At 38.7% G+C, this 22,307-nt stretch overlaps 1 protein-coding gene across 3 annotated transcripts in view; it reads right to left on the reverse strand.

Moving 5' to 3' along the window:
* Positions 1 to 78: 78 nt before the first annotated feature.
* Positions 79 to 22,307, reverse strand: part of mkln1 (muskelin 1, intracellular mediator containing kelch motifs) — a 33,693-nt gene continuing 11,464 nt past the window's right edge. For 2 of the 3 annotated variants that reach the window (XM_069156421.1, XM_069156423.1), the window contains 15 exons: positions 20,408 to 20,496; positions 20,185 to 20,294; positions 17,932 to 18,124; positions 17,675 to 17,791; positions 17,360 to 17,425; positions 15,056 to 15,168; positions 14,496 to 14,708; positions 13,540 to 13,761; positions 13,308 to 13,437; positions 10,676 to 10,823; positions 10,333 to 10,447; positions 8,197 to 8,336; positions 7,665 to 7,767; positions 6,834 to 6,888; positions 79 to 5,566 (listed from right to left, as the gene is read on the reverse strand). In XM_069156421.1, the coding sequence (XP_069012522.1) occupies positions 5,445 to 5,566; positions 6,834 to 6,888; positions 7,665 to 7,767; positions 8,197 to 8,336; positions 10,333 to 10,447; positions 10,676 to 10,823; positions 13,308 to 13,437; positions 13,540 to 13,761; positions 14,496 to 14,708; positions 15,056 to 15,168; positions 17,360 to 17,425; positions 17,675 to 17,791; positions 17,932 to 18,124; positions 20,185 to 20,294; positions 20,408 to 20,496 (1,936 nt within the window). In that variant the 3' untranslated portion in view covers positions 79 to 5,444. The remainder of the gene's footprint in view (positions 5,567 to 6,833; positions 6,889 to 7,664; positions 7,768 to 8,196; positions 8,337 to 10,332; positions 10,448 to 10,675; positions 10,824 to 13,307; positions 13,438 to 13,539; positions 13,762 to 14,495; positions 14,709 to 15,055; positions 15,169 to 17,359; positions 17,426 to 17,674; positions 17,792 to 17,931; positions 18,125 to 20,184; positions 20,295 to 20,407; positions 20,497 to 22,307) is intronic. The other variant, XM_069156422.1, reaches the window with a different exon arrangement.

Raw genomic sequence — 22,307 nt, forward strand, 5'->3', positions numbered from 1 at the left:
GTTTGTCAGTTTTTATGAGCACTATCTATGTATGACCACAAGGGGGCAGACTCACTACAAGGACTGCAGCTAAGAAAATTTGAACAAAATACAATCTTTATTCATTATATACATTACATACAATGCAATACTACAAGGCTTCCTACACATTCACTGTATCCACAGAGTAGTTGATGATCTGAGAGTACAGCCTTAAAACTCCTGAGTACCACCCAAGGCTTGACAGAAGGGCAGGATGGGGAGAAAAAAAAGAGAAAATTAAGAAATAACTTTCCACCCATCAAACATTGTTGTGTGTAGGATATTTACCCTAAAATAGCAAAAAGAAAAGTAGTATTTGGCATTGTGTTTTTTTTTTTTTTTTTTTTTTTTTTTTTTTTTTTTTTACAAAGGTGCATTCGATTAGTCTTCACACAGCTTTCTTCTGGCACAAAACAGAAATGCTACAGCAAGTTTGGTGAGCCCCAAATATAGTCAAAATGCCATAATGTTGTAACATAATGTTGCTTTTTTTTTTACTCTGCTTTTTTGCTTAGATGTTTTGTAATAATATTTGTTTCCTTTTATTCTATATCAGAGTAAGAGGGGAAACATACATTAACAGACACATGCCATCAACCTCTTCCAACAAAAACAGCAACACACAAAATGACAACATATTGGGATAAATTCTTATAGGTTTGACTTTCCTAAGCTGGTAAGGTCTTGCAGTCAAATGTTTGAGTAGCAGGTGACTTCGGCTCGTCCCTGCTCATGCTGAAACTGTCTGAAATGTTAGTCATAATATAATACATGTAGAGTAATGGATCTAAAGGGAAACACACCAGGAAGATAATTTACAGTGATGATGGGTACTACAGTGCTGCACCCAAAAACACAGTAAACATCCTGGGGGGGGGGTTGGATTTGATACAATAGTGCCACTAATGGTAAATGTTTTGTTGCAGGTTAAATATATTCATTAGAATCCAGGAGAAAAGGAAAGAGTGAGGTATCTTGGCTGAATTTATCAGAGATACCCCAGAAAGTGTCTTCAAGCAGGGTTTGTACGGGAGGAAAAGCTCCTGAAGGACTATACCACAGTTTTTTTTTCATCATCATCATCATCATCATTGTCGGGTTGGACCCTCTTATGTTTTAAAGGGGTTAAAGTTAAGGGTTCAGGATAGGTAGACAGTGAAACGACCAATCACAGCACTGAAAACTTTACAGCCAACCCGTCCAAAGGCTCACTAATAAAACATTAAAAAAAAAAAAAACATACTGTTTTACAGGGGTATGTATTGGGCAAAATGTTAGCAGGTGCTGTAACTTCCTGAAGTCTTGCCACCAAAATGTTGCCAGCCAACCAGCAGAGGCTCCGGTGTCTCAAGTCTGCCCCCCATTTCCAGTTTTTAAGTTAAGCTATGAAAACCTGCTGACAGTGCCTTCATATTTACTGGACACACATTGAGTGTTGTGTCAACCTTTTCAGTTAACTCTCAACAAGAAAGCAAGAGTACAGTTAAGACCATCGATTTGGTTTCTGTCAGCTGTTTGTCACAGTATACTGAAATAAAATGAGCTGTATGCAAAGCAAATTAACAGTCAGCGGTCATTTAAAACAAGACCAAGTCAAGTTTAAACAAAGAAACAACACATTCCTCCTGTTACACAAAGTTCAATTCTGGAGCAAGAAAACACCCCTCGCCGGTACTCTCAGTAGTTTAGACTGCAGCAGTACGACCAGTAGCTTCGTTGGCTAAAGTTAGTATTTATTAGTAGTGTGGAGACACTGCTGTGTAACATACCAAGTCAGTTCACTGACTTTATGAATCTTCCATTTTAAGTGAAAAGGTGGCATTTGGTTTTTGCATTTATCTTTCCTCAATGTGTGCCTTTCATATTTCTACATTGTCCAAATCAGAAATGCTTTCGCTTTCTTTGTGTTTTATAGAAATAGCTAACCAATATATTATTCCCAGTAGTTGTTCAATAATTAACAGCTTTTTAAATATAAACAGGGATTTATTTTTCAGAAAGGAAAAAAAAAAAAAGATTTGATCAGTGATTTGAATGTGGAGCATTTGTGTCATTTCTACTTGACACCACGTGGATCGCCGTTCAGATAAAGTAAAGATATGTGTCCACTGCAGGAAAACAGTCTGGAACCACCTGGAACAAGGTACTGTAAAGTCCCTTTTCTGGGGCAACTGCTTTGTGCTAAAAGTTGGTTATCGGCCAATTTTCCACATTTTTAAAAACCTGTGACTGCAAACAAGTTTATTTGGTTTTGGATTATAGTGCTTTGACACAAAATCATGGAGCTAAAGAAGAAATGGACTGATTGAAAACTCCTGGCCTTGCTAGACATTTACTCCTTATTTTGTTACAATTCTAACTAGATAATAGACGAGCCGTTAATTTTTGTATTTGTTGCAGGTATTTACACCACGTTGGAAAGGCATGGTACGGCATGGTGTTATCACTTTTAGGGGTTGAGTGCATTTATGAGTTTACTCGGTCATGTCTGACTTATCTGAAAGTAGAGGACATGATTTTTTAATTTGCTAAGAAGTTTACACGATTAATATTTTTACCCAGTTCTGCCCTCTTGTTAAACTGACATAATCTCTTCTAATAGTCAAGCTCACAGATAGAAACAGAATGGATGCTGTGCAATGCACACAGATTATCTACAAACTGTGGTTAACAGTCAGAGCACTTGTGCTAGGGGTGAAAATTCATGTGTCACAGTTGTTATAAAAAACAAAGTGGAAGACACAACCATTTGTTGCTTTCACCCGACCGCTGAACACTCCAACGGGATAGCGAGCGATCCTGTCAATGAAAGCCAATCAGTTTGTGGATGATTGAGAGTCCTTGAAGACAACAAATAGGAAGACTGACCAGGCTTTCGGTCAGTAGTGAGCACCAGTGGACATGAATCCCAAATTCCCCAGCATGATTTGGTAACAGGCGAGGTAAGCTTGTAAACTAAAACCTCGTAACTGAGCAGTGAGCAGGGACGCAAGTGTTCTGAAGTGTGTTTGAGCACGATCCCCAATACTCCACCAGGGCTACTCTTATTTATGGAGCTGTGCCTTGAACCTGATCTGGAATCTCCTTCAAGCTGGAAAACGATTTTTCTTCCATCTCATCTAGTTGGAATTTGATTTAAACTTGGTTCCTTGTTTTCACACCTAGTATTTGACATCTCATGAAAGGGGGACTTTACAGGTGGGTGTCAGCAGTTTCACATTCTTGGTCTGAGGACAAATGAAGTATCATAGCATCATTTAAATAAATTATATACAAGCTTTTGAATGACAGCTAAGGAAAATCCTTGCATCTTTGAGTTTCTTTCCTTGGGGAAGTATTATGCAGAAATTTCAAAGCGATATTAATGGACTACTGTGGAGAGTGAGCAGTCTTTATCTCTAACAAAATATTTAGTAGGCAGCTTGCTGGGTGTTAAGTGTTATGTGTGTACTAGGACCAGGTCATATACTGTGTACGTGTATTAAATAAATTAGCCTTTTCTGTTAAACAAAACCATGGCCACTGAGAATTCTCCATTCTGATTGGCTGGAAGCAGTGGTTTAACATTTAGTATAAATGGACACTTTTGACTCAGTGGATCAGTCAGTATTAAACTCTGGGCTAAGCGCTAGATAAACAGCGAGACTCAGCTGAGGATCATTATTATTTATGTAACAAATAAATAAGATAGTTACTCAGTGAGAACTAAACAAATTAAATTCCAATCATCACTTCATATTTGTGTGAATGTGAATGTTCAAATCAATGGGATTCAATTGTCGATAGAAAATTAACTGGCTACTTCCTTTTTTCTGACTTTTTACACTGTGATTTACATATTTTGCCAAATTTTATAGACCAAAAAACTGATTAATAATCAAAAAAAAAATTATCAGCAGGAAAATCAATATATTTGTTCCTGCCTTGTTTTTTGTAATATTTAAAACAGAAAAGCGAGATCATAAATTCTTCATCTAAGTAAAATCTACTATCATTTTGAATTCAATGGCATTTTGTTGGCAAGTCGCCCTGGAATAAGTGATAAAACACGTGCACGTTAGATGTTCCATGATTGTATAGGATTAACAGGCAAAAACAACATCGAGCTGGCTTTTCTCAACCCTGCAAATTCACAAAACTATCCAGGTGGACATTTGGGATTTAAGGGGAAAAGAAGTCAATTTTCACCCACGACATAATCGCAAAAATAACTAAGGTTTAACTGTAAGCATCACTTCATTCACACACCCACACCTACTGTTTAAATTGTTCTTGATAAGTAATGATGAGTGTTAAATATAGAGCCAGAAAGTTACTGTATGTGAACCCTGACTTTTTTTTTAATAAAGCGGGACAAGAAAAAACACGATCAGATTCTCTTCAACTCTGAGAATCTGTTCAATCCAGGAAACTTTGAAAAAAAAAATCCTATATGTATATTTACATATTCTGTACACTTTATAGTCCAATAATTAATGAGGGAATAAATGTAACTTCACCTTTTATCAGCCAGTCTTACAGGGATAACAACCAAAACCACTATAAATGAATACTTAAGATATATATTAAATTTTTATCTCATAGAATTATTCTTCTATTGTTCCAACAACACTATTAAAACTGTTGACTTTTTTTTTTTGCATTTGCGTGGCTGTCATAATGATAAATAGGGACATTTGTTACAGAAAAAGTAGCAAACCAACTCTGACAAGAAGACAGAAACGTCTTAAGGTTTTAGAGGGGAAGATGCTGAAAAAAATAGAAAAAGGTTCGAAGAGATTGTGACACTGTCCTGTCTTCAAATAAATACACTGATTTTGAACTGAAGTTCTGAACAACTGTCTTCAGCAGACGTCATCTTTGGAGCAAAATAGATCATCATCTATTTTGCTCCAAAGATGTGGAAGGGACACCTGTGACTGACTGTGTGGGAGCTTTTGTGCACAAATCCAGCCCTTACAAAAAAAAAAAAGGAAGAGTAAAAAAAAAAAAAAAAAAAAATCAATAAAAAGAGATTTCAAACAAATATGCAAATCCTCTTTTTTGGCTTAAATTTTTCTAGAAAGAAAAATCAAGTGTGAATAAAAAAACACAAGCGATGTTTAGATGGGCTTGGCGTGCTCCTACAAATCTTAATCAGCAAGAGAAAACAAACAGAAAACCACATACACCTTAGGCTGTTGTGAAATTTCGCTCTATCCAGCTACCACAGTGTTGTTTGTGTTTGTTTAGGACCTCCATTGGCATTTTACCGCAACCTGTAACGGCAGCAGGTCAAAGTGGTGGAGGTGGATGAAGTGTAATCCAACTATCAGGGTTAAGGATTCGAAAAAAAGAAAAAGAAAAAAAAGAACTGGTCTCTGTCTCCACGTCGGGTGGGTGTTCAGTCAGTCCAGTGGGTGGGGCGTCGGAGGGGGGAAGGGCTAGAGCGTGATGAGGTCGACGAGGTTGCCTTTAGGCGGGGTCATGCTGTCTGGGAAGAAGTTGACAAGCGTGTCGAAGAGCTGCGTCCGCTGAGCGTACGTCTGGTCTACGTCGGAGAAACCTGAGGAAGAGCCGAAGAAGAGGGATGCGGAGAGAGAAAAACATGAAACAAAAAACTAAAAAGTAAAATAACTTTTGATGTCGTAGTCATTTTTTAAACTCATTTCAGAATGCAACTGAAATTATCAAATGCTAAATCAACTAATAACGATGAGGGTGCTAGACCACAACATTCACATGAGGGGTCTATTTCTGGGAATGTCTTATTAATCACATTTGCATGTCACATGATATACTGTTTTCCTTCTCGTCAGAAAATCCCATGCAGAGCTGAATTAACACTAAACGGACCGATTCAGAACCATCAAAACATTAGGAAGGATGGTCATTTTAATTATATTATTTTGACCAAGTAATGATTTGGGGATGTAAGAACATCTTTGGAGATCTCAAGTTGTTTGTTCAATTAATTGTTTAGATCAGTTTTAGTGACATTCACTCCTAAGTATTTAAGATGTGTTAAGGTTTTATAAAATGAAGTGTAAAATAATTGTTGATCAGCTCGAAAATGTAGATGTCTGTCCTGAAACGATTAGAGATGCATAAAAAAAAACTTGATCCATGGAATAAACGTTGGAGCTTTTCTGTGTCCAAGGATACAAGTTTATGAGATGAAATATGTGTCAGTAGCTAGGTTGAAAATTCCACCACAATTCAGACACACACAAAAAATGACAGTGACCTCAGGATGGTGCTGTAACCGCATACTTTCCATTTTTGTAATGATCTCGAGAACCGCTTGGGCTAAATAAAAAATAAAAAAATTTCACTATAGTAATTTCTGAATGTATCTGCATGTTTGGATCAATGGTCCCCTGCTTCAATATTTTGGGATTACTTTTTTGCTGTTGGAAACGTAGCTAGCTGCAGTATGTTTTAGAGTGCCATCTATAACATATTCTCTGACTGTCCGGAAGTGGAGACAAATCAAAGCTGAATCAACCTGTAGTTCTTCTTTGTCCAAAACAACGTCACTGACCACATCAACTTACAGCGCCGGTGTGGGAAGGACAACAGATTCTGCAGCTGCTTCCAAGAGACACTGACAACTTTTTGATGAATTTATTGCTTTAATTGACTACATTTACTATCAAAACAAGCTGCCTGCAAAGCTTGGAATGCTCAAACTTGATTAAAAAAAAAATATTTTAAAAGGTCTAACATGCAGATAAGCCTGAACCTAACCGAATCTGATTTAGCTTTTATGAACAAACAAAACATGTAGTGTGTGTGTTTTTTTTTTTTATGAATAGTGATTGGATTCTTACCCAGAGGGATGAAGTCAGAGCTCGACTTGAAGAGCGCCGAGGGCAGGAGCTGGAACTGGAGGACAGCACAAACAACTGAATCACTTTAACAATCAACAGTACTGAACAAAACAGACGGCCAGAGCAGACGACGCTTCTGCTGCAGTAGCTGAATACAGATGAGGGTAGAACACCTCTGATCACACATCCGTCTGGACGGAGTTCTCAAATTACGGGTGCAGTTCGAGCGTAATAGGACTTCTACATTTAAAACTAATATTTAAAAAGGTCCCATATTGCAAAGATTCCGATTTTTTTTTTTTTTTTTTTTTTTTTTCACGATTATAAAGCAGGTGATATTTGAATGCCATGAAGGAAAAAAACAAAAACAAACGTTCAGTCCACAGAAAAATGTGCACAGCTCAATGACAGCTACTGTGCCTGTAAATAAGTCGTTTGGACTCCCGTAAAGTTTTTGAAGGCACAAACTCATGCTTTTTTGTAGAATAAATTACTGAATATTCATTCCTACAACGTACAAGACCAAAGAAAGCCTGTGGTTTATTACACTAACGGGTCATTTAGCCAATTTGAATAGAGGGTCATTGATATCCATGTGCCCTAAGGACATCCAAAAAAAAAAGAAAACCGCGGTTGGCCTCGGCAAACATCACTCAGAAAAATGTCAGCCAATTAGAAAAGAGGGGTCATTGCACCTTACAGATAAAAAAAACAAAAAAACATCTATTGATATCAAGACGGCAGGTAAACACTGAAAAAAAAACGTAAAATAGGGTTCCGTTAAATAACTGGAATGGATACAAATGCAAAGAGTGCAGAGTGATAAAATACCTCTTTGGTCTCGTCAGGGTCTGTGTGGTCCACAGTCAGCGACAGGTCGTTCTGCAGGTACTTCAGTGCACTCAGTGGTTCTGACTGGGCTTTCTCCTCAAACCTTACCGACCAAAATGCAACGATGGGAAACATACATGAACAAGGAGGTCTGCAGTTACATCTGCGACCACTCGATGACAATCAAAGCAAAGCAACTACATCCCCACAGCAGGCATTCATGACTGTGATGGAAGATCGATGGCCTCTACAAGATATTTCTTCTCCATGTGAAATGTCTTTCATGACATAAAAAAAAAATACTCTAAACTTAATATATATATATAAACAATGTTTATACCATATATAATATACATATATATTATAACATTTTATCTATCTATCTATCTATCTATCTATCTATCTATCTATCTATCTATCTATCTATCTATCTATCTATCTATCTATCTATCTATCTATCTATCTATCTATCTATCTATATCTGTATATATTGCATTCTGTTGCAGGATGATAAAAATAAAAAGCTACAGACCTGTATTTCCTGATGAGGTATCTGCAATGGCGGAGCAGGTACTCCTTGGAGGGCCGACACAGTTTAAGGGACCAGAAGTCGTCCAAGCGCATCTTAGGAGAACAAGACTTCCCGGGGTTTCCACCAAACAGGTAATGCACCTGGAAATACACAGATTAAATATTCTATACCGCACTCTTTTAATACACACAAAACAACACTAAAAACCTTTAAACAAAAGGCACGTTATATAATTTAACAAAACTGGTATCACTGTGTTTGTGCACTACAGCATATTTAGTACTGAATAATGTTAATAATAAACATTCATCTTGTCTGGAATAAGAACAAATGACTTTTACCACTCTCATGTCTGGACCTCTGGTCCTTAACGGAACTTGTTGTTTTTACATTTCATTTTATGTTCACATTAAACAAATAAAATGTAATGGGGTGACAAACTTAAGAGCTGTCAATATACTTATTTTGACATCAGAGTCTGATGATTATCCTAAACTGAGCAACTCAGAATGGTTTTGATCTTCTGATCTAGCACTTAGAAAGTAAGACATTAACCTGAATGTATTAACCTCAGCGGTCACCGTTCTTTGGGACAGGCATATATTGGAGACAAGGCCTTTTTTTTTTTCTAATTTCCTTTGTTCCCAAGCTAATGCCAACTTCAGCTGTGTTTAACTGTTGCCTAAGAAAAATAATGTCTATTTCAACGGCACTAATTCCATTAACAAACAAATATACAAATTGAAGTGATTCACATTGACAGTCTTCCTTTTATTGTAGGGTTAAAAACAAATAAACAACAGAGTGTTTTTGAGTCGTTTTGTCCGAACTTAGATTAATCAGAAGCACGGCAAAGAACGATTGCACTTTAAAAAAAAAAAGATTTACTTTTATTCATTTACACACAAAGCAACGTTAAAGACTATAGTTTGCTTTGTAATACTGTCTCTAGTTTGACTTTAGCTTTTCTACTGGCCCAAATAAAATCTGATATTATTTTATTGATGACCTTAAGGTCATTTGACTTTAGAATCGCAAAGAGCATTACTGTGGGATATAATATATTTGGAACAATTTTCATCTTAAGTTTGATTCTGCAGAGGAATGATACAAGGGAGCTTCTTCTATCCTGTAAAGGTTTCCTTAAGATTCTTTATCAAGGGATTGATATTTTCTGCCTTAAAGCTGGTTGCCTTTGGGGACTGACTTTATAATTATATATAATATTATTAAAGCCTGATGGAGGCAAAACGAAAAGGCTTTCCAAACGCAGGCTTCAGTGTTTACACTGTTGTCCAACAACATTGTTTCCGATTTGTCAAAATTTTCTTTATACACAGACATTAGGCCAAATTCTGTGATGAGAGCTGGTAGTGATTTCATGGACTCAGTTAATGTTAAAAGGACATCATCAGTGTGCAATAAAATATTATGATATTTTGCACCAATGGTTACTGGTCTCTGAATATTTGAGTTTTGCCTGATAGCCATTGCTAAGTGCTCTATAGCCAGAGGGAATAAGAGATGGGACAGTGGATTTCGTTGAGCTTTGCCTCTTGTTAATTTGGAGGGAGCAGATAATAGACCATTTGTTAGAACCGAGGCTGTAGGTGCAATATATAAGGGTTCAACCTACCCAAGACCAAATCTCTTCATTATTTTGAACATATATTCCCATTCCATTCTATCAAAAGCCTTCTCGGCGTCTATAGAAACAACAGCACCCGGTGTTTGACAAAAGTTAAGATAGTGAATATTATGAATAATATAATTTGTCCATTTCTTGAGGAAATGATGCTTTCACAAATATCTTGCAAATACTGTATAAATAGTTAAATTTGTCCTAATTTTTCTAAGATTCTAAATTCCAAGAGAGAGGTTGTCAATTCCTTCAAGATTTTCACTTGTAACTTTTGTCTTTCTTGTGTTATGAGAGGTGATGTCTTAAGACGTCCACCATGAAACCCGTCTTTCTTCTTGTAACATTGGAGTGTTTATGAGCTGAAATAATCATCTTAAGTGTTTATGAAACCAAAGCCAGTATAGCCAGAATTGTACAAACAATTTGTGAGGAGATGTCTTAACTTAACTCTGCATGAATAAATAAAAATCGTAGCTGAACTGGAGCTCGCTTACTTTGTGCATCTCATCGTAGACCAGCTGGTGTGCAAAGCGTGGACATGGCTCCTCCTCCTGTAGAGCTTTACTCGGGTTTTCTTTCAGTACCTGATCGTTTTTATATACACATGACCTGTACGGGACACACACAAAATAAAATACAAAAGAATAAAGAGGGAAGCTAGTTTACATTTGTGCCAAAAACATAAACACCTCTGAAGTCCTCCAGTAAGAACTGTTTAACAAATGCAGTTTGTAACAGTTGTAAAAACACACATTTTTAAGTATATCTTTGAGGACCATTATTAAAATAATGCATTCCCCAGCCCCTGAGGTTTTTATCATTTAGTCTTCCTCCTACCAGTTATTGCGGGCGATGTCATAGATCCAGAAGGAGTTGCGCACATTCTCCTCACGTTTGTCCTTGTCTTTGCTGAGGCCTGACAGGACATGGATCTCATTGAGCTCGGGGTCGATGGTGGCTCTCTGGGTAAAGCCCGTCATCGGCACTACAAAAGCAAAAGCAACAGGGAGGTGAGCTCAGACATAAAAAAACATTTACTTCTCCAGCAGGTCTGATTCCACTGAGACACAGAAATAACAATATTAACAAGTTATTATAGTAGTATAATATTGTAAAGTCTTGCTGTAAGGACTTTAATGTGTTAAGTGCCATGAAATAACCTATGTTGTGATTTGGCGCTATATAAATAAAGTTGAATTGAATTGAATTATGCTAATCAGCAGTTCTTATTATCATACAGGGAAACATTTTATGTGAATGCAGACATTAGTTTGACAAGTTCCATTTATCATAAAATGTCTCTGCACATAATGACAAGAAATGAAAAAAACATGGAGCAGTACTACGGGCTACTAAAGAAAAAAAAAAAAAAAGGTGATAATATGATAACATGCTGCCATGGCAACAATGCTGGACAGAGAGAGTGAACAAATTCAGCTCCGTGTCACAAGAAACGCAGACACACTTTATTGTTCTCCTGTGATTACGTCAACGTGAGACCTGCTGTGGGTAGAGAAAGGTTTTGAAACAACACTCCAGTCCCACCTTTGTTTATTAGAAACCTGTATAAGCACATATACAGTGGGTACGGAAAGTATTCAGACCCCTTTAAATTTTTCACTCTTTGTTTCATTGCAGCCATTTGCTAAAATCAAAAAAGTTCATTTTATTTCTCATTAATGTACACTCAGCACCCCATCTTCACAGAAAAAAACAAATATAGAAATTTGTGCAAATTTATTAAAAAAGAAAAACTGAAATATCACATGGTCATAAGTATTCAGACCCTTTGCTCAGGATTGAGTAGAAGCACCCTTTTGAGCTAGTACAGCCACGAGTCTTCTTGGGAATGATGCAACAAGCTTTTCACACCTGGATTTGGGGATCCTCTGCCATTCTTCCTTGCAGATCCTCTCTAGTTCCGTCAGGTTGGATGGTGAACGTTGGTGGACAGCCATTTTCAGGTCTCTCCAGAGATGCTCAATTGGGTTTAGGTCAGGGCTCTGGCTGGGCCAGTCAAGAATGGTCACAGAGTTGTTCTGAAGCCACTCCTTTGTTATTTTAGCTGTGTGCTTAGGGTCATTGTCTTGTTGGAAGGTGAACCTTCGGCCCAGTCTGAGGTCCAGAACACTCTGGAAGAGGTTTTCTTCCAGGATATCTCTGTACTTGGCCGCATTCATCTTTCCTTCAATTGCAACCAGTCGTCCTGTCCCTGCAGCTGAAAAACACCCCCATAGCATGATACTGCCACCACCATGTTTCACTGTTGGGATTGTATTGGGCAGGTGATGAGCAGTGCCTGGTTTTCTCCACACATACCGTTTAGAATTAACGTCAAAAAGTTCAATCTTGGTCTCATCAGACCAGAGAATCTTATTTCTCATAGTCTGGGAGTCCTTCATGTGTTTTTTGGCAAACTCTATGCGGGCTTTCATGTCTTGCACTGAGGAGAGGCTTCCGTCGGGCCACTCTGCCATAAAGCCCCGACTGGTGGAGGGCTGCAGTGATAGTTGACTTTGTGGAACTTTCTCCCATCTCCCTACTGCATCTCTGGAGCTCAGCCACAGTGATCTTTGGGTTCTTCTTTACCTCTCTCACCAAGGCTCTTCTCCCACGATTGCTCAGTTTGGCTGGACGGCCAGGTCTAGGAAGAGTTCTGGTCGTCCCAAACTTCTTCCATTTAAGGATTATGGAGGCCACTGTGCTCTTAGGAACCTTGAGTGCTGCAGAAATTATTTTGTAACCTTGGCCAGATCTGCGCCTTGCCACAATTCTGTCTCTGAGCTCCTTGGACAGTTCCTTCGACCTCATGATTCTCATTTGCTCTGACATGCACTGTGAGCTGTAAGGTCTTATATAGATAGGTGTGTGCCTTTCCTAATCAAGTCCAATCAGTTTAATTAAACACAGCTGGACTCCAATGAAGGCGTAGAACCATCTCAAGGAGGATCAGAAGAAATGGACAGCATGTGAGTTAAATATGAGTGTCACAGCAAAGGGTCTGAATACTTATGACCATGTGATAGTTCCGTTTTTCTTTTTTAATAAATTTGCACACATTTCTACATTTCTGTTTTTTTCTGTCAAGATGGGGTGCCGAGTGTACATTAATGAGAAATAAAATGAACTTTTTTGATTTTAGCAAATGGCTGCAATGAAACAAAGAGTGAAAAATTTAAAGGGGTCTGAATACTTTCCGTACCCACTGTATATACATATATAAATATAGCACTAAACTGTAGGCAATGGACACAAGGAAGCAGAAAACAAGCAAAAGGTAATTAAATTGATTGGCTGATCATTCAGATCACTGTTACCAGAGATTTAAAATCTGAGTTAAAATTTAATTTCTCAACCTCACAAGGTGGAATTTTTTTGATCGATAAAAGAGTGTCAAATTGACAAGTGGAGCTTTATAAATTTTGGTTTAGGTTGAAACTGTATTGTATCCTGGAATTTTGCTTCTCACCCATCCCCGAGTCCTTCTTGGTACCGTCTGATATGATCTCTACGTGGTCTCCGTCCACGTCGTAGCTGAAGAAATCATTGAGGTACGTCTTCGACCTCTGACCCCCGAACACATACAGACAGCGGTTTCTCTGGTGGTAAAATACAGAAATAATAAAGATTTAACTCAGTGTCTAATATTATAAGTCTAACAGTACTATTATGTGCAAGAGAAAATCTGTATCCAGGCTCACAGTGTGGAAGAGCATGCAGTGCCCGATGCGGGACTGGATATCCTCTGGCCCGGCATTACAAGAGTCCTCCCGCAAGAGGCTCCATGTCGCTGCCTGGCAATGGTAGGCATACAGGCCGCTGAACTGTGGCTCCGACGTCCGGCTGTCCTCCACGCTGCCGTTACACGTCAGGATTCGACCGCCAAACGTGTAGATCATGTGCTTCTCAGAGTCCATGCACATCTGCAGGAAGAGAGGAGAAAACAGAGAGCTTGAGAAATGAGACAACGGGGTGAAGAGAGAATGTAAAGGACAGCAGAAGGAGTTTTGGATTTCCACTGGGTTTGTTGAAACATGACACAAAGGCCTTGATTTCATCTATATTTCAAAACATAGATGATGTATATATACTTCATAACTTATTCAAATTAATGTTGGGGGTGTTTTAGCAGAAGCTTGTTCTGGTTGATTGTGAGTACATGAGGCCACATTGCCCAGCCCCATTTCCCATTTGAGAAGATGTTAAGTTTATTTATTTATAGTATGTACAGAATTCAGCTCAAAAAGAGAGGATGTCTCAAGTTGCACACAAAACCTTTGCAACCCCTTAAAAGATGAACTTGAATAACATTATTGAAGTAAATCTTAAATTGTAAATCTTTGAAGACACAAAATTCAAATAAAAATGATTTTGTGATAAAAAAAAAAACAACGTTTTTTTATCCTACTTGTCTTCAATTTACATTAACTAAATGTTCAATTTTTGTTGACATTGTTTTCAGAGAGGGTAGGCTTAATAATCATTTTGAAGGCTCAGGATTTAGAGTGGAGTAGGACATCTTTGAAATGACCAATCACCTGATAAGGTGGATGCTCGAGCAGATAAATTTACAAAACTGCAGCAGTATTCTCAACTTGTTGCCAATTTCCCAGCCTGTGTGTAAAAAGGAGCGAGACAGGTCCGGCTTTGCAGCTACCTGGTGGTCGAACACCAACTTCGGCCCTCCGTCAGCTGAAGTGTCCTCGCTGAGCAGCGTCCACGTGTTGGCGTCGATGTCGTAGCAGTAGAAGTCACTCTTCAGAGACTTGCTGTTCCGGACACTGGAGTCCAGGTATCGACCCAGTGTGTAGATCTGACGTCGCTGCGAGTCAATGCACATCTTGTGGCACGAGCGAGCACTTGGACCGCTCTGATTGGTACACAGAAGACAAGCTTACGCAGCTGTTTTACATATTATTAGTGTCTTCAGTCAAGAACTAGTCCGGATGAGTAGGGTATAATGTGTTTAAAAAGGAGACCAAACTATTCATAAATATTGTTCCTCAAACCATCAACCAAGACGTGATGTGAAGACTTCATAAAAACAAAACATTTTCCTGAATTCGGTCTTCACTGAATAAAATCTACCTTCCAAAAAAAAAAAGAAATTATTCCATCCTCACAATGCGGGAACATGGTCAAAGTTTCAATCAAAAATAGATTAATTAAAGATTATTTGGAAAAATAAGACAATTCCATTTTCAGACCCTTCCTTACCTCTTTTTCTGTGTCTCTGGAGATGCAGGCCCACTGGTTCTCCTGAACACTGTAAGCCCAGAAGTCTGCCAGGTCCTGTGTGCCATCCCAGCCCCCAAACAGGTAGACGGTCTCTGCAGGGCATAAAAACTGCTCAGCAAGTACCCACTTATAACTGTTGTACAACTGCAGCTGTACAACAGAGACTTTTTTCTTTATGTGTATTCTGTTTTGGAAGCACTGTCGTCTGTCAGGGTTTCTGTCGAGTTGGATAGTAAAGAGCTTTAGTTTACCTTTCATGGACTCAAGAAGTTACAGTGAATAATCAGATTTGGGTTATGCTTTAGTACAGCCTTTAAATCTGGTGGTGGTTTTACAGAGAATATGGAAAGTCAGGTTTTTTCTATGTGACTAAGCACCATTGTCCAATACAGAGTCCAATACAACCAGCTCTAACTTTTTAAAATAATTTGTGGTCATTACATGTTACAGATGCACAGCAAACTACAATTAGGTGTTATCACATTAAATAAAGTGTAACACACCATTTTGAAATCCCAAATATTCTTTTTCTATTTAATTGTCGCAGAGATGCTCTAATAACATTGTGGTGCAGAAGACGCTCCACCAGAGGTCAGTCAAGATGTAGGTAGCTGGAGGATCAGTTTAGTTGGTGGAGATACACAACTCTGTATGGCAATCTGGAGTTCAGATCCAATGATACAGGCAAGACAGCAAATGCAAGTACAGCACTATTGTTTGATGCACTATGTAAAGCTGTGATGAAAGCAAGTAACATCAAACTGCAAAACCTGCAGCATGTGGGCTGGTATTACAGCTTTTGAAGAAAGATTCTACACAGCAGGAACGTCTTTCCTTTCACCGCTTTATCCAGAGCTGGACAAAGCTGGATGATTAGGTAAAACATAAGGGCTGATCAATGACCTTTTGGCTGGTAGCACAAGAATTTATTGAGGCAAAATTATTCAGACTATTTATAGACCTATTTTCATATATCACATTCAGTTAAAATTACCTTTAACTAACATAAGAGCCCATAAGAGTCTGTCTATTCCATTAGCCTATTTTCATTTTGTGTGGTTGGAATTAAATATTCATGTCTGACAATCTTCAGTAAAAATGTGAAAAACTGAATTTTTGTTTTGTTTAATATTGCTCTATTGTTGAAAAAGGAAACTATATTAAAAATGAAATACATTTATTACAACAAGGAACAGCCTAGAGAATAATTATTTGGAGGTAGGGTGGAGGATTGGTGGTTTGGACACAGAGCTACAAAATAATGTAGTTAAAAAGTTTGTCCCGGCAAGAATCAAAGTAACACTTTCAGTACTGTAGGCTATGGTCATGTGCCGTATACACAGAGAAAAAAAAATAAAAAATAGATGTGGCCGAAGCCTACAGTATACCTACAATATAATTAGTTGACCAATCAGTTGTTGTTGTTTTTTTATAACCAAGAGTTGCAGGGTTAATAGACACAAGGAAAGTTACTCGTGTGCAATGGCGCTTCTTAGATAAGTCACATCAGCTCACAGTCAAATTTCAAGACTACCGAGGCCAAACGTGCTGTCTGATGTCAAAAAGGGCTTTCAGCCGGATAATGACCCAAAACACAGAGCTAAAAGCTCCCAAAACATTGGACTATTCTAAAGTGGCCTTCAAGGAGTCCTGCTCTTAATCCTATTAAACATCTATGAATGCTTAGCAACCCAAACAATTACTTTCAGAAGTCTGTTTACTGTATGTCCAGGCACTCCAACTCTTGAAAGAACGGTTGTAGAGCGCGAGTTTTGCCTTTGCACTACTAATAATGAATATGTTGCTCCTGTCTGAATGGACATTTATTCAATTTGACAGTACATAACTCAGTCTTCTCATTAAAGTGTATTAACTGTTACAATAAAAATGGCCAATATGACACTTCATTTTTGAAAATAAATAACAAATATTACAGTATTACTTTTAATTGAATTTTACTTTGATTATTTATATATGTTGTTAGTTATGTATGTTAGTTATGCTAGCTGTCATATTCTTACACCAGGGGTTTCCAACCTGTGGCTAGTGAACTACCAGTCAGCCACGACCCGGTTCGGAGTAGATTGCAGAAGGTTTGTACAATATGCAGTGTTTCCCACACACATACTTGGGGAGGACAGAAATGGTTACTTGCAAATGGGTGCTCATAGGCGGAGGGCAGAGGGAGGGTTGACTTGATTAGCAATCGAGAATTGCATTCTGAGTCTATATAAGAGGATGTGAGTCACAGCCAAGTCACAACACTGGCTGCACAGGTCTCACCAGTCTGGACGTCGATGACCATTTGATGTCCTCCCCTCATCCCGGGCCTGTTGTCATCGTTGTCACCTGCAAGGATGAGATGAAGGAAGAGACGAGGATGGTGTATGAGCATGGGATGGATGGAGGATGACGCCGAAAGAAAGTGAGGGAGTGGATAATGTAAAAGTGTGGAATGATGGAAGGAGCAAGGGGGTAGGAGGGAGGCATCAAACAAAAAGGGAGGGCTTAGAGACAAGGTCATAAAGCTTTCAAAGTGTACGGAAATGTTTGAATGGCAAATGGGAAAATTCTTCCCACTTGAATAGATGGTCTCACTGTTAATGTCGTCTCGGTTGATTTCTTGGGCGCTTGTACCTTTGTTGCATTTTGGGATGATCTGACTCCACCTGGGTTTGTACTCCTGCTGGCTGATATACTGGTTAAACAAACCGTCTAGAGAGAGAAGATGATCAAATAGGGCAGAAATCACCATTAGAAAACAAAAATATAACCTAAACATATTTCCAAATTAAAAAAAAAAAATGTCCAAGTAACCTCGGACTAAGACGAAACTTTAATGTTAAGGACAATACCTCTCACAGCTTTGTCTATGAGCTCCTCACAGGCATCGAAGTCTCCATGCAGCACCAGTCGGTCATGCAAGTGGGTGAGCATGGGGTGCTCTAGCGCTATTCGAGTCTTCTTCTGCAGCGACTCAAAGGCCTCTGTATAGTTATGCTGCCGGAAGTGTTTGAGGCAAAGGCGGATGGCTTCTTGTTCTCTGTACTGTGAGGACACAATGAAGAGGGAGCCGATATAGGTTCAAATCAGTCAACAAAAACAAGTTTCAGCTGCCAAAGTCTGCCAGTCAAGGCTGAACTGTGGATGTCACTACTGTCACTATTGGGATTTTGAGATATATGCACCTTAATCAGTAGGGTATCAGGACATCCAAGTGAGTTATTGTGTGACACTAGTGCACACCGGCAGTGGACAAACTTTAAACGGGCAACTATTTTTATTGAGCTGCATCACTGTGTGGTTTGGGAATTGCAAGTCATTGGAACGCAGAACCCTGCCACAGATAGTCAGGACTGCTGAGAAAACCATAGGGGTCTCCGTCCTCTCCATCCAGGACATCTTTCGGAAGCGCTGTGCATACAGAACCTTCATAGTGAAGGATCCCTCTCACCACTCACAGTCTGTTTTACTTCTCTGCCATCATGCAGAAGGTTCCGCAGCCTCAGAACTCAGCTCTGTAAGTTTCTGCAACAGCTTTTCCCCCAAAGCTGTCAAACTTTCTGAACACCCTGCTTCTGTCCACCACATAAACACCTCATCATCACACCCCACTACTACTACACACTGCCACCCTCACATGCCGGGTCCACTTCTCCCACTCCCACACACTGAAACAGTCCAACATTACACACATACACCAGTCCCCTGACTGGTCATCTCAGGACTAAGTACAGCCACTACACAATTACCAGTGTGGTTACTAGTTGCATCACTGTTGCCCTTTTATATTGCACGATTTATTTTGCACTGCATTATGTATTTATTTAGCCCACTTGTATATTTGTTCAGTCCATGTATACATTTACATTGTGGCATACTGTACTTATTTGGTCTACCATCATATGCCTTCCATCTGTACTATGTACAATCTTAACTAGCATCGTTTTATATTACAGAGGGTTCTCAACTTACGAACATTCGAGCTACGAACATTCGTAGATACGAACAACCACTGACGGATGTCCATAAATGTTCGTAAAATGCTGTATTGCGTTCGCAAGTTCGTATTTTGTACAGCGCACCACATCCGACTGATTCCCCTTTCTGCCGCAACCCACGCTGAGCAGCACTGGCTCATCTCCAACACTTCGTTCGTTGCTCCAACACTCACTTCGTTGTTGTGTTCATCTTAGTTGGTACCATCTTGGATACTTTACCGTTTCTCATATATTTATCACCTGTTTCTCACGTGTTTACCATGCCTAAGAAAGCAAATGCTAATGCTAAATGCTAATGCTAAATGCTAATTTAATATATAACGACTTGCAAACAATTCAGCTTACGAACAGCTGTTCGGAACGCATTGTGTTCGTAGGTTGAGAATCTGCTGTATTCATATTTTACAGTTTTTGTTTTCACATCACAATTCCTGCACTTGAAATGCCAACAGCCTAAATAAAAAAGTGGTATCGCTACATGTCTAGTTTTACAGAACATTCATATTTAGCAAAATTCAACTAAAAAATAAAGTATTGATGAAAAGGGTTTTGTACCTTCATCACTATTAACAAATAATATATAGATATAAAATATAACAGCCAGCCTTGCTAAAACTTATTTCACTAGAAGCCGTTTGTTTGGTCTTTAACTAAATTTCACTACAACAAATTTACCCAAATCACATTTTTGTTATGGACATGAGATCTTGCTTTTTATGCTATCACATGCTTGGAAGGTGTAGGAGTTCAGATTAGGTCCCTTTTGATCAGCTGAATTTAAAATAGAACAAACTGGAAACATGGGTTGAAAAGCTACAGTAAGAGTTACAGTTGCTTTCAGCTAAAATTAAGACACAAATTTACTAAAACTAAGCAGATTCTTTTGATGTTTCTTACTAGTTTGATGAAAGAAAACCTATCAAAGGCTTGATTATATCCTTACTCGCCCTGCTTAATGACATTTGTCTTGTTAATAGACCCCTCAGAGGCAGTTTAGTTCTCCTGCCAGCGGATTAATCCATCTAAATATAGATTCAAGTCTGCAAAATCAGTAATCAACTATTTCAGTTCTACCCCATGTCTCCAAGCTCCAGGCTAAGTTGTTACCTTGCTGTACCAGTTAAGGCAGGGCTGCACCACATCAGGGTCTTCAATACCGTGCAACTCAATGTACCAGATGCTGAAGTTAAAACTCGGGCCCCAAGACATCAGAGGCACTGAGACAAAAAAAGGAAGAAAAGGTGGAGAAAAATAAAACAAATGTGTAAAAACATGAACTCTTTGGACAGAACAAAGGACAGATGTTTTTCCCAACTTTATCAGTTCTTACCTATTTTGACAAACCTGCAGGGAAACATCTGCTCATCAATCTTGTGCTTTAAGGTGAACGTTTCCTTGTTGTAGTCATTCTTAAGGCCACTGGTAGACAGAGAAAGATAGAATCAAGATGAAGTGTCTTCTCACAAATAACATTACTGGGATGAGATGCCAACTGAATCCATATGCTGGAACATTCTGGATAGTCCTCCAACACTGGAGTATAAACAATACTTAATTTGTGGGTTTGATGGCTACAGCTATGATCTGTCCTCTTCTGTAACAGGCAGTCTGGTAGATGGAATTCTCCAATTACCGGAATAACCTTCCTGTACTGATTGCAGATTGTCCAAAGACAATGCTCCAGGATCACTGGATACCCAACATCTCCATATAAAAGGTGCGGGTTGAATGGCAACAATTTTGACACCAAAAACATTTCATTTTCTAATAATATTAATTAGGAAAGCACAATGTGGCTCAGTCAGATCTAAAACATAACCCAACCACCTCACCAAAGCCTTTTCTACTATGTAACTTAACCATTCAAATGTTAACATTTTAAATGGATTCCAATAGTTCAAGTCAGAACATTGCCCAGATTTGTATTTGTTGACTGGCTCTGAGCTAATCACTTATTGACTTCTAACACTGGTTCTCTATTTAGTTAGTCTTTTTTGTCTGTCTTTCTGACATGACTGAACAAACAGTGAACTGGGTTAATCAAACAAAACAAGAGCAAACTGCATGAGGCTATGAACGACATAGTAACAACCAACCTCTTTCAGGACCGCTGCTGTAACAAGTTTTGTATTTTCTTATATATATATATATATATATATGCACACCCAAATAATTTTGTTTTGTCATGTGTACACATATGCAATTTTTTTGTGGACGTGTGCCTCACCACTGCAACAACTCTACCCGAGGGGAAACACTGCTCTCCATATTTCAGAAATCTCTGTCTGTCAGCGGGGGATCTGACCAATCTGATGTTTATCACAGGCCTGTCAATCAAACAAAGACGCCCCCCAAAACACGTCGTTTTGAAGCTTATTATAATAATAGTATGAGGGGATTATTTTTAAGATGGACAGCCAGAAAGGAGAAGAAGAAGGAGCGACTTTAGCTAACAACAATGAAATAACCGAGACATTATATTGACTGAGAATTTTATGAGACTAGTTGAGTGGGAGTCAACGGAGCCGGAGGCTTTTAGGAGCCAACCGCTAGCAGCACCCGGTGGAATTGCAGCTCAAGGCACTTCCGCATCGGCCTCATTTTTCAGATTGGGAAGCTATGTCCACTTTAATACACAGTCTATGATCGAGACACACAAAGCCGAGTGTTTCCGCAGCGATCTCTTCTCAAGAACCTGGATTTGCCCTACAGTTAAAACACTTAGGAGCAGCGCCCAAGTGCTTGCACTTTCAATTTCACATAAGCCGAATGAAAAAAAACTGACACCATGAGGTCAAGCGAAGAGCTTTATTATTGTGTATGTTGCCTTATGCTGCTTGGGGTGTTTAATCTCCAACAAAACTATTTAAGATCAACTAATATTTATATCTATGCTATCTGTGAGAACCATGTACATGTTCTTTGTAGTACTTGGTACTATTTTAAGTTAAGTGACATTTAACTTGCATGACCTGTTGTTAAGAAGCTAATGCTAGCATTGTGGCTGGCTAGAAGCGCACAGGCTCCTCTGAATAGCCTTTTTAGAGACAGACGATAAAACTTTTTAACTTATTGTACGATTGATCGCAGCACCCTTAGCTCTATTTACAGGTTCAAGCAGCATAGCTGTGCAGAACCCTCGTCTTTGTTTTGATTATTCTTCTGTATTATTTTTCTCCACTAAAAGTGATTGTGCAGCAAAACCCATCGAGTGAAAACTAAAAAGAGCA

The sequence above is a fragment of the Embiotoca jacksoni genome, unplaced genomic scaffold (genome assembly GCF_022577435.1).
Source record: "Embiotoca jacksoni isolate LCO1_2020_lvr unplaced genomic scaffold, fEmbJac1.0.p SCAF_21, whole genome shotgun sequence".
Classification (NCBI taxonomy): domain Eukaryota; kingdom Metazoa; phylum Chordata; class Actinopteri; family Embiotocidae; genus Embiotoca; species Embiotoca jacksoni.